This window comes from Cherax quadricarinatus, chromosome 56 (assembly GCF_038502225.1).
Source record: "Cherax quadricarinatus isolate ZL_2023a chromosome 56, ASM3850222v1, whole genome shotgun sequence".
Classification (NCBI taxonomy): domain Eukaryota; kingdom Metazoa; phylum Arthropoda; class Malacostraca; order Decapoda; family Parastacidae; genus Cherax; species Cherax quadricarinatus.
The window spans coordinates 5,190,373-5,206,233 of NC_091347.1; the positions used below are offsets into that span (position 1 = coordinate 5,190,373).

At 41.7% G+C, this 15,861-nt stretch overlaps 1 protein-coding gene across 2 annotated transcripts in view; it reads left to right on the forward strand.

Annotated features, from left to right (window-relative positions):
- Nucleotides 1-2,890: 2,890 nt before the first annotated feature.
- Nucleotides 2,891-15,861, forward strand: part of Tsr1 (Tsr1 ribosome assembly factor) — a 221,479-nt gene continuing 208,508 nt past the window's right edge. The window contains exon 1 of one of the 2 annotated variants that reach the window (XM_070097035.1): nt 2,891-3,001. In XM_070097035.1, coding sequence (XP_069953136.1) covers nt 2,973-3,001 — 29 coding nt within the window. In that variant the 5' untranslated portion in view covers nt 2,891-2,972. The remainder of the gene's footprint in view (nt 3,002-15,861) is intronic. The other variant, XM_070097039.1, reaches the window with a different exon arrangement.

The following is a 15,861-nucleotide window of genomic DNA, read 5'->3' on the forward strand; positions in this document are numbered from 1 at the left end:
ACAGGCGCTCCCTTTACAGGCGACGGAAAAGAATAACAGAGCGGCTAAAAGAGGTCAATATATCTGAAATGCGTAGGGAGACACTGGTCAGAGAAATAGCAAGCATCGAACTTAAGCTAAAAGAATCCTTTAGGAGTCAGGAATCGCGGGAAGAACTAAAAGCCATAAATGAAATCGAAAGAAACCCAAAGTATTTCTTCTCCTATGCCAAATCAAAATCGAGAACAACGTCCAGTATTGGGCCCCTACTTAAACAAAATGGGTCCTACACAGATGACAGCAAGGAAATGAGTGAGCTACTCAAGTCCCAATATGACTCAGTTTTTAGCAAGCCGCTAACCAGACTGAGAGTCGAAGATCAAAATGAATTTTTTATGAGAGAGCCACAAAATTTGATTAACACAAGCCTATCCGATGTTATCCTGACGCCAAATGACTTCGAACAGGCGATAAATGACATGCCCATGCACTCTGCCCCAGGGCCAGACTCATGGAACTCCGTGTTCATCAAGAACTGCAAGAAGCCCCTATCACGAGCCTTTTCCATCCTATGGAGAGGGAGCATGGACACGGGGGTCGTCCCACAGTTACTAAAAACAACAGACATAGCCCCACTCCACAAAGGGGGCAGTAAAGCAACAGCAAAGAACTACAGACCAATAGCACTAACATCCCATATCATAAAAATCTTTGAAAGGGTCCTAAGAAGCAAGATCACCACCCATCTAGAAACCCATCAGTTACACAACCCAGGGCAACATGGGTTTAGAACAGGTCGCTCCTGTCTGTCTCAACTATTGGACCACTACGACAAGGTCCTAAATGCACTAGAAGACAAAAAGAATGCAGATGTAATATATACAGACTTTGCAAAAGCCTTCGACAAGTGTGACCATGGCGTAATAGCGCACAAAATGCGTGCTAAAGGAATAACAGGAAAAGTCGGTCGATGGATCTATAATTTCCTCACTAACAGAACACAGAGAGTAGTCGTCAACAGAGTAAAGTCCGAGGCAGCTACGGTGAAAAGCTCTGTTCCACAAGGCACAGTACTCGCTCCCATCTTGTTCCTCATCCTTATATCCGACATAGACAAGGATGTCAGCCACAGCACCGTGTCTTCCTTTGCAGATGACACCCGAATCTGCATGACAGTGTCTTCCATTGCAGACACTGCAAAGCTCCAGGCAGACATCAACCAAATCTTTCAGTGGGCTGCAGAAAACAATATGAAGTTCAACGATGAGAAATTTCAATTACTCAGATATGGTAAACATGAGGAAATTAAATCTTCATCAGAGTACAAAACAAATTCTGGCCACAAAATAGAGCGAAACACCAACGTCAAAGACCTGGGAGTGATCATATCGGAGAATCTCACCTTCAAGGACCATAACATTGTATCAATCGCATCTGCTAGAAAAATGACAGGATGGATAATGAGAACCTTCAAAACTAGGGAGGCCAAGCCCATGATGACACTCTTCAGGTCACTTGTTCTATCTAGGCTGGAATATTGCTGCACACTAACAGCACCTTTCAAGGCAGGTGAAATTGCCGACCTAGAAAATGTACAGAGAACTTTCACGGCGCGCATAACGGAGATAAAACACCTCAATTATTGGGAGCGCTTGAGGTTCCTAAACCTGTATTCCCTGGAACGCAGGAGGGAGAGATACATGATTATATACACCTGGAAAATCCTAGAGGGACTAGTACCGAACTTGCACACGAAAATCACTCACTACGAAAGCAAAAGACTTGGCAGACGATGCACCATCCCCCCAATGAAAAGCAGGGGTGTCACTAGCACGTTAAGAGACCATACAATAAGTGTCAGGGGCCCGAGACTGTTCAACTGCCTCCCAGCACACATAAGGGGGATTACCAACAGACCCCTGGCAGTCTTCAAGCTGGCACTGGACAAGCACCTAAAGTCAGTTCCTGATCAGCCGGGCTGTGGCTCGTACGTTGGTTTGCGTGCAGCCAGCAGCAACAGCCTGGTTGATCAGGCTCTGATCCACCAGGAGGCCTGGTCACAGACCGGGCCGCGGGGGCGTTGACCCCCGGAACTCTCTCCAGGGAAACTCCAGGTAATACTTAACCTAAACAGTTGTTTGAAGCCCTACAGTGACGAATCATGGGAAATATGAGCTGTGTGGCTTTTCTATATAATGCAATTTATCTCTATTAAATTGGGAGATAAGTCTCAATCACTGAATTTCTGTCCAGTCAACTTGACGCCAGTACTGGGAAAATTATTAGAATCAATAGTAGCAGACATAATTAGAAGTCACCTTCATGAATATAATTTGATGAATGAGTCTGAACACAGATTTATAAGAGGCTGTCCTTATCTAATAAATTTGCTGACTTTTTTTTTATTAAAGTCTGTGAGGTAGTAGACCATAATGAAGAATGTGATGTCATCTAAGATTTTGGAAAATCTCTTGATAGAGCCCCATAAAGAAGACTTAAAAAAAGTAGCAACATATGTTATAGGAGAAATTATTTTTTCAAGAATCGAAGCATGGCTGACAAATAGGCAGCAGTCTGCATAAATGAAATCAAATAAAAATGGGGAGCGGTCACACATAGCGTTCCACGAAGATCAATTCTGGATACATTGCTCAAAATTTATTTTAATAACCTTGACAAGGAATAAAAAGCGACAAGAGTAAATTCAGTGACGACACCAATATAGTCCGACAAACAGAAAATTCAGAGGAAGATAACATTGTGCTTCAGAATTATTTAGACAAGTGTGTGCATGTGTGTGTGTGTAGGAAGAGAGCCTTAAGTAGTCTTTCACACAGCCAAAGTGTTATACAAAGAGGCACTCCAGCTCCTTACCAAGGTTCCTCCCGCGACAAGTGTTACGTGAGCAGCAGCGGCAGTGGTGACAGAAGCGGGTCAACTTACTCCATGTCTCGCTCTCTGCTGCTTCACACCACCTTCCTCAGTGTGTGTTCATGTATACACTGCAACAGTTCAAAAATAGGTAAGGTTATAATAAGGATTTCAATGTAGTATATAACACAACAGCCCTAAACAGTGTAAATGACTAACTTCCATCTATATATTTTACGGTCATGTGAATAAGGGTTTCAGGTTTAAGTAGGATTGCCCATACATCATCTTCCTGCCTGGTGTGTCAACCCAGTGCTATATTACTAAGCTACACCTTTATAATCATCATTATAATAATAATAATAATAATAATAATAATAATAATAATTTATACAAGTACATGTACAAGGTATACAAGCCTAGCTGACATCCATGACACACTACTGTATAGAAAGCCCCTTGTTAGACAGCATTTCGGGCAAATTAGGTCAATTCTGTCCCAGGATACGACCCACACCAGTCGACTAACACCCAAGTACCTATTTTACTGTTAGGGGATCGAACCACGGACTTTAGTGTGTGGGATGGGAATTACTTATGTTGTTGAATGGCTCTTAATCCACTGAACTGGAGCTGCCATTCCCTTTTTGGGATCAAACTTGATTACATATTCCCCTGATGCTGTAACGCACTTACTAATAAAATAATATTAAAAATGCGTGAATTATCTTAGTCTAGCCTAGGGCACAAACTTGGCCATACCTAATGACTATAACGCATCTTAGATAATTACTGATAATACTAAGACAAATTTTAAAGAGAGTAACACTACTGCATAACATTAGTGTGTCTGGTAGTTTAATAGCACTTTACGTGTGATCAAAACTTTAATACAGCACATTATGTGGCTGATATACGACATCTTTCAAGGTTAGAGGAACTAACACACTCATACACTGGTTGCCACTGGTTGTCCTGCATTATGTACATGTACATATTTTTGTTACAAACAATAAACTGACCTGAGTTACATATAAGTGGGTCTATCTTTTCACCTAATCCTATTCCTATATACCTGAAAAAAAAACCACTGGACTGGTCTTTCATTCCCTTGCAACCTCTACACTAATTTCATAATACCTTCTGGCTTTTTATATTCCTATTTTTTTTCACCTTTTCTTTTAAGATGAATATAATTGTCAAAAGGTGACCTTCTCCTGTTTAGATTAGTCCGTAAATGCCCCATTTTTATCCAAGAGATGTTTCGATCTATTGTTCATCCATTTTAGATGACTGTATGATCTTCCTACACTCTTCTTTTTGCGTCCATTGAAGTAGAAGAGGCTGGGTTTGTGGGAGTCTGGGATACTTTATTGGATCGCGCAGCGACCGCAATACATCTATTTATTATTATTCCAAACTTGAGACTACCTGAAAAGCCATGCAAAACTTCTGGCATTATCTTGTAAGAAATGTACACTGATAACCTACATTTGTAACAATAGGAAATAAAATTATTATCATTATCATATGTGTGCCCTCAAGGTCATTGTCAAATATGGTTATGTAAATAAAAATGTATGAAGAAATGTAAACTCGGAGCTGAATCCACAACTTATATTTCTTTGTAAATAAAATTTTATTTTGGTGACAGTAAAGGTATTAAGATTGCAATGGAATCAAAGATCAGTCCTAGGAGTTTCTTTCAGGTCAGCTTACTGTTAGTGACAAAGAAATAAGCATTTTTAACGCTTATTTACTTTGTTTTTACACTAGAGAATGTAAATGAAATCCCGGATATTAATAGTTATACTTAAAAATAATATTTTTGTGATCTAATTCTTGTTTGCATAAGTAACTCATTGCGATTGTAACCAGATATAAATATGTATATAAATAGTTCATTACCAATGAAACTTTGTTTAGCTATCAAAATTCTGAGGCCCAGTTTATGGACCCATTTGTGGAAAATTTTTTGATTTTCCGAAACTATAGTGCCTAATAGGTGTTTAATGTGTCGATATGAGTCAAAAATATATTTGACAATAGGATAGAACCAAGAGTTCCCTTTGCGCATGCGCGGATGTGCGGGGGGAGAGGTCAACTCGGGCCATGGTGGAGGCGGGAGTGTTTTTGAATGTAGTGAGGAGGCTGGGAAAGCATGGAACCAGGAAATTGGCGTTCACGGCAGCCTAAGGATTAATATGGGCCTCACTTCATAATAGGAAGTGTCGTAACTGTTCCTGGTGAAGAGTGAGGGAACGTGATTTACGGGACCACCGTAAAAAGGTGGTAAAATTAGTGAATAATGGTTCGACCGGGTGTGACTGGTGCGCGGCCATGGTGTGTGTCCAGGGGAAATACCCGTGTGTTAATCCTCACTCATCGGCCTCAGATCTTAATGGAGTGACCTCTAATGTGTATAATAATTATGAGACGTTAAATCGTCTTGTGAATGGTAATGTAATCAGTGATAATAACATTGAGTTAAGAGAATGCGGGATGTGAAATAGATCGCCCTGCTCCGAGTGAACGCGTGATTCTCGTACCGAGGATAGTGAAGCTTTATGGAATCACGACTTCTAAACCGGGACAAACCGACGGATACCTCGTCCTGCTGGAATAAGAACCGTGTCGGTGTAGCAGGACATCAAAATGAGATGGTGAATGGAGGGAATAAGGAGTATCAATCACCCACAGTTAAGTAACCCTTCTAGTTATAGCAGACTGATATTGGCCAGTTAGGTATGTTGTAATTGGATAGGTTATGAGTGATCCAGCTACATCAAGTGACCACCAGAGAATATCTGGTAAGTGGTGAGATTATGTACAAGTGTTTTCCTTGATGGATATATCCATGTGTAACCTATCCCACCCCCTTCATTCAGTTAAACTAATATAATCTATACAGTCCACAATTAATTAGTAGCACCATACTTGTGGGTGCTATCCAATCCATACTGGTCTCGGATAGATATGGATAAGATTGTGAGGTCGAAGGAACCACTTGCCGTGACCAGGGGTGGTTAAGTTTTCTCACATGTCTACACGGGGTGACTACGGTAAACCATATGGTTGTCTCCCAATGAGTTTACTTGTAAGCATGTAATGTTGAGGTACATAAAGGTAATCACCCTAGAAAATTTTCCAAATCTGCCCGTTGGTCCTTCCTGAACCGGATGCAATCAGTGAAAAAATTAATTGAATTAATTACTTAATAATTAAGTGACTGATTGAAGGAAGTGGGTATAGGATACACAAGTTTAATCGATCGTGTGGTGGATGATAATTAGCCCAATTAATTGCTAGCACATGTGTGGCTAGGATTTATACAAGAGTAAAGTGCAAGAATTACTCTTATAAGGCGCCTACTTAAGTTGTATAATCAGTACTTAATAATTCTCTAACCATGACTGGATCTAATGGAGTTAATGTGGCTGACAAGTCCGTGAATTTTAGAGTAATGAAAGCATCATTACAGGCTATTGAAAGCCATGTGACGAAGGCATTTGATTTAGTGAATCAAAGAACCGTGAACCCTAATGAATTAAAGTTATATTTAGATGTTTTAGAGAGTAGATTTGATTGGTACAAATTGTGGTTTAAAGACTGTGAAAAAGATCTGCTGGAGAATTGTGCAGATGGAATGGAAATGAATGTTTTAATTAATCAACATTACGAATTGGAAGAAAAACTGTCTTGTAAAAGTAAGGCTTTGAATAAATTAAAGGGTGTAAATAAATAACAAAAAGGCACAATACCGTGACTGGAACGATACACAAATAACCCGCACATAAAAGACAGAAGCTTATTTGTGTAAAGGGTGTAAGCCAGGCAGTTGGTCAACCTATTAATGCAAAGGGTGGGTTTGCCAAAACCTCCAGAGTACGGTCAAGAGGAAATCAGACTAGGTCGGCAGGAATTAATTGTTCAATTGCAGACCAGTCAGCCAAACAGTTCTAAGGATATAACACATAATGACTCTGAAGTATCTGTCAAGTCGCAAAAGGGAAAAATAATCCCAGTGGTAATAATCATAGTTAAGAGTTAAATAGGCACATATCAAGTCAGGAATCAGTAATAGTGGTTCCTCACATCAAGGTAAGAGGAATAAGTACCTCAGTAAGTGTAACCCAGTTAATAAGAGGTCAGGCAAGGAAAAGAGAGACTGCCTCTTCTGCCAGGGTACTCATTTCACTAAAAATTGTAATGCCTATAATTCATGGGATATTAAAGTGGAAAGAATGAAAGAACTTGACAGATTTATCAGATGTCTAGACAATCATAATGTAAAGGATTGTCATACCAAATTGAACAGTTGCTATCAATGCAACAAGGGAAGGCACCATACAGTTATGTGCAGGGTTGTATGTGATTCTTATAATAATGGTGACAATAATGATAATGTTAATAACCCTGACACTACAGTGACTGATGTAAAGGTTGCAGCTAATGGCAATAATGATGGCCTAGCTGAGGTAGCCTTGCCGGCGTTGGATGTAATAATTCAGGATAAAGGGCATAAATCCAAAAGCATGCGGCGTCACTCTCCTCAACACTGGTACGGGCCATGTAATATATGGCAGACTACCGCCTAGTAATAATGACTAGAAGTAGTGAATACAGTCACGGTGTCTTGCTCATAAAAGGTCAACCCAGTACAAGTATTCTTCTATCGAGAATGATGTTGAACCAGTCTAATTTGTGGGAGCTGGACAACATAGGGATTAATATAAATGAGTTAAGTCCAAATGATTCCTTTACTCAGGAACAATACCTGAAGGATGTTAAATGTGAATCTGGACATTACTGGGTGCGACTTCCGTGGAAGCTCGACCGTCCAGAATTATCTACTAATTATAGGATGGCGTATGGACAGTTAAAGGGCCCAGCTCTGCGAACTGAGCAAGACACCAAAATTGTTGACTGCTTATAATGATATAATTAATAAACAGTTAAATAATAAATTGTTCTTACTTCAGGCGACGATAAATGCACACCTTAAGTGCACAGGTGGTCCACTGAGCGAAGTAATTGGGTAAATAATCTTATGTGGACAATTTCCGGGTGTGACGTCAACTGAAGAGGAACTAATGAGGATATATGAAGGGGTTAATGAAATAATGCAGTAAGGTGCTGGGACTGACTTGGGACACTGAGAGAGACTTGTTATTGTTAAAGTCTCATAATTCCAGTATGCCCAATAAAATAATCCAGGGAGCATAGGCTTATGCCCCTGAGAGAATGGAACAGTAATTAGTCCATTTTGAGGGATCAATAAATATGGATGGCCATGGAGTTGAAGTGCCTATATGCAGTAATATGCTGGGGCTGACTTGGGATACTGAGAGAGACTTGTTATTGTTAAAGTCTCATAATTCCAGTATGCCCAACAAATTAACCCCGAGAGCATAGACTTAGTGTCACACCTTACAATAAGAGGGAAATTGTTAATACCAGAAGCATGGAGGCTTGAGTGTGCTTTGGATGGAGCCCTACCTGAGGAGTTAACAGGTGGAAAGAATTAATGGGTGATTATGTAAATACCAATGTTGGAGTTCCCAAGCCAGGTGGCCAGTGAAGATGGGAAATTTGTACTCCACATTATGTAAGTCGTCTAGCAACGACCTCCGCCCGGCCGCAGTGTGGAAAATTTTTTTATTTTCCGAAACTATAGTGCCTAATAGGTGTTTAATGTGTCGATATGAATCAAAAATATATTTGACAATAGGATAGAACCAAGAGTTCCCTTTGCGCATGCGCGGATGTGCGGGAGAAGAGGTCGACTCGGGCCATGGTGGAGGCGGGAGTGTTTTTGAATGTAGTGAGGAGGCTGGGAAAGCATGGAACCAGGAAATTGGCGTTCACGGCGGCCTAAGGATTAATATGGGCCTCACTTCATAATAGGAAGTGTCGTAACTGTTCCTGGTGAAGAGTGAGGGAACGTGATTTACGGGACCACCTTAAAAAGGTGGTAAAATTAGTGAATAATGGTTCTACCGGGTGTGACTGGTGTGCGGCCATGGTGTGTGTCCAGGGGAAATACCCGTGTGTTAATCCTCACTCATCGGCCTCAGATCTTAATGGAGTGACCTCTAATGTGTATAATAATTATGAGACGTTAAATCGTCTTGTGAATGGTAATGTAATCAGTGATAATAACATTGAGTTAAGAGAATGCGGGATGTGAAATAGATCGCCCTGCTCCGAGTGAACGGGTGATTCTCGTACCGAGGATAGTGAAGCTTTATGGAATCACGACTTCTAAACCGGGACAAACCGACGGATACCTCGTCCTGCTGGAATAAGAACCGTGTCGGTGTAGCAGGACATCGAAATGAGATGGTGAATGGAGGGAATAAGGAGTATCAATCACCCACAGTTAAGTAACCCTTCTAGTTATAGCAGACTGATACTGGCCAGTTAGGTATGTTGTAATTGGATAGGTTATGAGTGATCCAGCAGGCGAATGCAGATGTAATATATACAGACTTTGCAAAAGCCTTCGACAAGTGTGACCATGGCGTAATAGCGCACAAAATGCGTGCTAAAGGAATAACAGGAAAAGTCGGTCGACGGATCTATAATTTCCTCACTAACAGAACACAGAGAGTAGTCGTCAACAGAGTAAAGTCCTAGGCAGCTACGGTGAAAAGCTCTGTTCCACAAGGCACAGTACTCGCTCCCATCTTGTTCCTCATCCTCATATCCGACATAGACAAGGATGTCAGCCACAGTTTCTTCCTTTGCAGATGACACCCGAATCTGCATGACAGTGTCTTCCATTGCAGACACTGCAAAGCTCCAGGCAGACATCAACCAAATCTTTCAGTGGGCTGCAGAAAATATGAAGTTCAACGATGAGAAATTTCAATTACTCAGATATGGTAAACATGAGGAAATTAAATCTTCATCAGAGTACAAAACAAATTCTGGCCACAAAATAGAGCGAAACACCAACGTCAAAGACCTGGGAGTGATCATATCTGATGATCTCACCTTCAAGGACCATAACATTGTATCAATCGCATCTGCTAGAAAAATGACAGGATGGATAATGAGAACCTTCAAAACTAGGGAGGCCAAGCCCATGATGACACTCTTCAGGTCACTTGTTCTATCTAGGCTGGAATATTGCTGCACACTAACAGCACCTTTCAAGGCAGGTGAAATTGCCGACCTAGTAAATGTACAGAGAACCTTCACGGCGCGCATAACGGAGATAAAACACCTCAATTATTGGGAGCGCTTGAGGTTCCTAAACCTGTATTCCCTGGAACGCAGGCGGGAGAGATACATGATTATATACACCTGGAAAATCCTAGAGGGACTAGTACCGAACTTGCACACGAAAATCACTCACTACGAAAGCAAAAGACTTGGCAGACGATGCAACATCCCCCCAATGAAAAGCAGGGGTGTCACTAGCACGTTAAGAGACCATACAATAAGTGTCAGGGGCCCGAGACTGTTCAACTGCCTCCCAGCATACATAAGGGGGATTACCAACAGACCCCTGGCAGTCTTCAAGCTGGCACTGGACAATCACCTAAAGTCGGTTCCTGACCAGCCGGGCTGTGGCTCGTACATTGGTTTGCATGCAGCCAGCAGCAACAGCCTGGTTGATCAGGTTCTGATCCACCAGGAGGCCTGGTCACAGACCGGGCCGCGGGGGCGTTGACCCCCGGAACTCTCTCCAGGTAAACTCCAGGACGCAGGTCTACGTGTACTACTTAGGGCAGCGGAAGACTTGCAGATTATGTGGTTCTTTTGAACATATGGCGGCCCAACGCTATAAAAAAAGCTGGATGGAGGGAACAGGTACCAGTGATCTTACATCAGAGGAATGCTATGGGGGCGTCGGAGGAAGGAGTAAGGCCAAACAAGAATCCTTGCCGATGGAGTGAAGAAGTGGATAGGGCTGAGGCGGCTATGGAGGAAAGTGGAACACTAACAGTTGATAAGGGACAGACGACATCGACGTCTGATGAGGAAGGTACGGGCCAACAGGATGGCTTGCTGGAGGAAGTACTTAGTTCCTTTTTGCATGACGTTGAGGAGGGACAGGAGGTTGACGGATGTAACCTGGTGCAGGCGACAGTGCAGCACGATCAGGTGGATAGGAATACTGTGTGCACTAATGTTAATGTGCACAACGTTGTGGCAGAGGTTCATAGGGCAGAAAAGACAGGTGACGAGGTGAGTTCTCGTAAGAGAACTGCAGGAACGTCTGAGATGGACGATGTTCTTACTCCAGGACAAAGAACAGGAGTAAAATCTTGGAGAAAGGATGTATGTCATAAGGGGAAAGAGGGAAGGGGTAATGAAGGGTTTAATGGTTCTAGGGATAACGAAGGGATAGGGGGGTGAATAAGCAAGCTGTCAAGAAAGACGCAATACAGCAGGACGGCATAGGAGGGTGTGTGCCACGAAGAAAGGGTAAACCACCACTTTTAAAATAATTCAAGGTAGTAACTGTAAATGTAAATGGATTGAGGAATGAAGTGAAACGAGTATGGATGGAATGGTTTTTGAGGAGATATAATGTGGATGTATGCTTTATACAAGAACATAATCATAAGATAGGCTGTGCTTTGGCATTAAAAGGTTATAAATTGTATGTAAGTGGGTCTGTTAGGTTAAAAGGGGGAGTGGCAGTGGCTGTGAAGGAAAATAGTCCCTTACGTATTATAAAGTGGGAAGAAGGGGGGGAGGGTAGTGAGGGTGGATGGTGAGTGGGGAGCATCTCGAGTATGTTTCATTGGGGTTTATATGCCAGCAGAGAATATAATCAAAGTAAAAGAGGATTTTGTGAGAGACGTTTTGGTGTATTTTTTAAGGTGTTTACGTCTAGTCACTGTAATTGGGGGGGACTGGAACTGTGTTATAAGGGGGGGGGGACGTGGAGCCAAGGGGGGCGGGTTGTGTATTACGGTCGTTACGCAATGTTTTACAGGATGCAGGGGTGAGGGATGTGGAGGGGAGTGGGGCTTGGAGAGTGGATTTCACTTTTGTTAGGAGAGATTATTCAGTGAGGTTAGATAGGATTTATATAACGGGAGCAGTTAGTGTAGGAGGGGGGTAAAAACAGTGGATGTAGGGTTTTCGGATCATAGGGCAGTTTTGGTAGAGCTGGATTGGGAGGGAGTGGTAAAAATATATTCAAGTTTCTGGAAGTTAAATGTGAGGTTGGTGAGGAGTGAGATGGTGAATGAAGAGTTTAGAGACTGGTGGAGACAATTGTGGAGGGCAAGGGATGGGGTAGGGAGTATTTTGGATTGGTGGGAAAATGAAGCTAAACCTGGTATCGCTGGGTTTTATAAATATAAAGGAAGGGAGGAGGCGAGGTGGAGGTATGGTTTACAGAATTATTTGGAGCAGCAGCTCAATGAGTGTTATGTAAGAGAGGAGGGGAAGTCTTTTGAAGAAATATCAGGGCTAAGAGAGAGACTAAGGGAAATACATAATGAAAGATTTGATGAATTAAGAGTAAGGGCAGGTATGGATGCCGTGCTATGGGGAGATAAACCGTCGGGTAGTGTGTTAAGAAGTTTTCGCGTTCGACAACAGGAGTCCACTATAATACTTTTAGAGGTTAGTGACGATTTAGAAGGTTATACTGAGGGGCAAATGTTGGTGACAACCGAGGGAATAAGTAATTATGCGGATTTTTGGTTTAAAAGGAAATGGGAAAAGGGTAACGTGGGATAGTTAATAAAGAAAGAGGAGGGGTGAAGGCCTTGGGGAACAGTGGGGAGGACAGAGGGGGATTGGAGGGAATAATAAGTATGGAAGAAGTGAAAGAAGCGGTGTTCAATTTAAGTAAGGGGAAAGCACCAGGAATCGACAGGCTTTCCAATGATTTTTATAGAGTGCATTGGGAAACCATAAATGATTGTTTGGTTCAGGTATTGAATACTATGCTGAAGGAAGGGAAATTGGGAATGTCACAAAGGACGGGTGTGGTCGTGCTTGTAAAGAAAAAAGTGAGGGAAGAACACTGAGCACGTACAGGGCCATATCTTTAATGTGTACGGATTATAAGATTTTTGCGAAGATTCTAGGGAACAGGATGAAGAGGGTGATAGGTGGTATTGTGCACAAGGGTCAGTTGGGGATTCTGGGTCTTAGTATGAGGGATGGACATAGTCGTATTAGGGAATTTTTGCAGGGTTGTAAGGGAGGTGGAATTTTGGGCATTGATTGGGAGATTGCTTATGACGGTGTGAATAGGGAGTACATGGTTGACACTTTAAGGCTTATGGGTTTTGGGGAGGGAATAATAAAATGGGTGAAGACCTTGTATGCAGAAGCCACGATTCAGGTGCAAATTAATGGTAGGTTGGGTAGTGTGTTGAAAATGGAGAAAGGTTTGAGACAGGGGTGTCCAATGTCTCAAATTCTGTTTGCATGTATGCAACACCCGTTTTATGGAATGGTTGAGGAAGCAACAACATTACAGGAGGAGGGTAAAGGGTTCACAGAGGTAGTTGGTTATGTAGATGACACAACAATACTGATCAATGATGTCGAAGGTTTGAGAAAGGTGGAGAGAGTAATGAGGTTTTTTGGAGAAGCATCAGGCATGCGTGTCAACAGAGCAAAATCGAAATTATTAGAGATAGGAGATTGGGTGGGGGGTAGAATGGGGATGGAGTTTGGATGGGATGTAACTGAACAGCTGAAAATTTGTGGGATTATCTATATGGCAGATGAGCAAGTGGCTAGACGGAGGAATTCGGAATTGGTGGGAGAGAAAGTTGTACAACGGATTAGGAACCTAAGAGCGAAGGATGTTACTTTAATGCAGAGGGCAACAATAATAAATTCATTGGTTTATAGTAAAGTGTGGAACGTGGCAGTGGTGTATCCTTTACAGGAACAGGAGATAATGGAGATACAGAGAAGGGTGCTTCGTTATATATGGGGTTTTGGACGTGCATGGCTAAGTAAAGAGGTGGTGATGACGAATGTGCGAAAAGGGGGAGTAGGGCTTTTGATGCTAGGGCCGAGGGTAAAGGCCATGTATGTTAAACAGAGGTACGTAAGGGAGGGGGGGAGGTAAGAGGAGTGAGGGTTGGGAGGGTGATGGGGGATGTACGAAGATGGTGGGGAGGAAAGGACTTAATGGAATGTGAAAATATGCTAAGGGTTATGTTAGTAATAGGTGAGGTAACAAACCTTAAGGTGGGAAGGTTATTAGAGATGAGTAGGAAACCAGAAGTCATGCAAGGGGTGGCGGTATACCCTTTGTATGATTGGGGTACGATTTGGCATGATTTCAGGAAGCTTAGATTAATGCCGAGGGTAAGGGAGTTAGTTTATAGGTTTGTAATGGGAATTTTAGCGACAAAGTAGGCTTTGTGTGTGATGGGTTTGGTAAAGGAGGCGAAATGCGAACATTGTGAGGAATCGGAAACAGCTTTTCATGCCGTATATTTTTGTAGGGAGTTGGGGCAGGTACGGGTGTGGCTGGCTAGAGTCTTCACGTTAATGGGTGGAGGCAATGTAGAGCTCCTGCGTGCCCTAACATTAGAGGTAAGGGGGGTGTCTGAGGTTGTAAAGAGAGCCATTCTGTACCTTGTGACAGATTTCTTGTATTATTGCTGGGGATTGAAGGAAAAGGGTGGGGGGATTAGGGTAAGGGCAATTGCAGCAGCAGTTTATCGCACAGTCTGTAGAAATAAACTCATTTATGGTAAAAGGTGGGCAACTGTGTTCCCGGAGGCATATAGAAATATAACGGTAAAGGGACTCAGTAATTTGGCTACTTAAGTACTAAAGGACCATTTTCCTTTTATAGAGCGTATATGACCATACTGAAGGATATGTAAATGTGGAAGGATTGTTAGGAGAATAGTATGGGAGGGGATGACATGTCAGATGTGGTGTAATTGGAGTTTTCTGGTGAGTGAATGTTTTAGTTTAGCCATGTGTTCAAAAACAACAGGTCATTGATGATCATAGTTTTATTAAGGTAAATGATCTTTGTAAGTGAGACAACTACAAGAGGGAACAATCAAGGCATTTTTAACATTTTGGTATAAAAAGTGCTGAAAGAAAGGGAAGTGGTGTATGTGGTATGATCAGGTGTTAATAAAGTTAAGAGGAATTTTAATTGTCAGTTTATTTTGTAGTTTAGTTAGCACATATCATGTGTAAATGTTAGGGATCATCAGAAATCTTCCATTTGCAATGGATTTTTGTTACTGGAGCAGATTAAGAAAATGTGGTGGCAGTATGATGATGTGGAACCAACTGTTAAGAAGTATGTGATAATTGATGAAATGTTACTCGTAGAGTGTGCTGTTATAAATTGTGGTGGGGAGGGATAGGGAAGTGTAACCTTATTGGTTACTAACAGAACAACACCTTTGTTGGTCGTTATGACTAGGGTGGGGTAATGTAATTGTGATAGTGTATATAGACAATGTTAAGGCATTTGTCAGTTGGTATGAAGATACTAACATGGTTTGGAAAAACAACTGTCTTAAAATAAAGTTATACTTCATGATTTTGTTAATTGGTAGAGTTTTCACATCATGTATATGTATATTGGGGAAAAGTGTTTAGTTGCTTGCTATGTTAGGGAGAAAGTGGTTGTGTTGGCGGCAGCAAGGGTTTCCTCATCCTGCATATTGCAGGTTTTGAGTGCGTGTAATCAGAGTGTATAGTTTAGTGTCCTCTGGATTGGGATAGATTATGTTGATGTTGTATTGTGTATAAATTTTGATGTTGGGCCATATGTTGGACGACATTTGGACGTTTGTGTACATATTGTGTATTCTGTAAGTTTTTGTATAAATTATAACAATAAATGTAGTTGGGATAGTGCATATAGACAATGCTAAGACTTTTGTTAGTTGGTATGTAAATTATCAAATGGTTGGGCAACAACTGTCTTACAAGAACATGATACTTAATGATTTAGGTTATATTGAGTTTTCATATCATGTATCTATATATATTGGGGGAAAAGTGTTTTTTTAGTTGCAAACTAAGTTAAGGGGA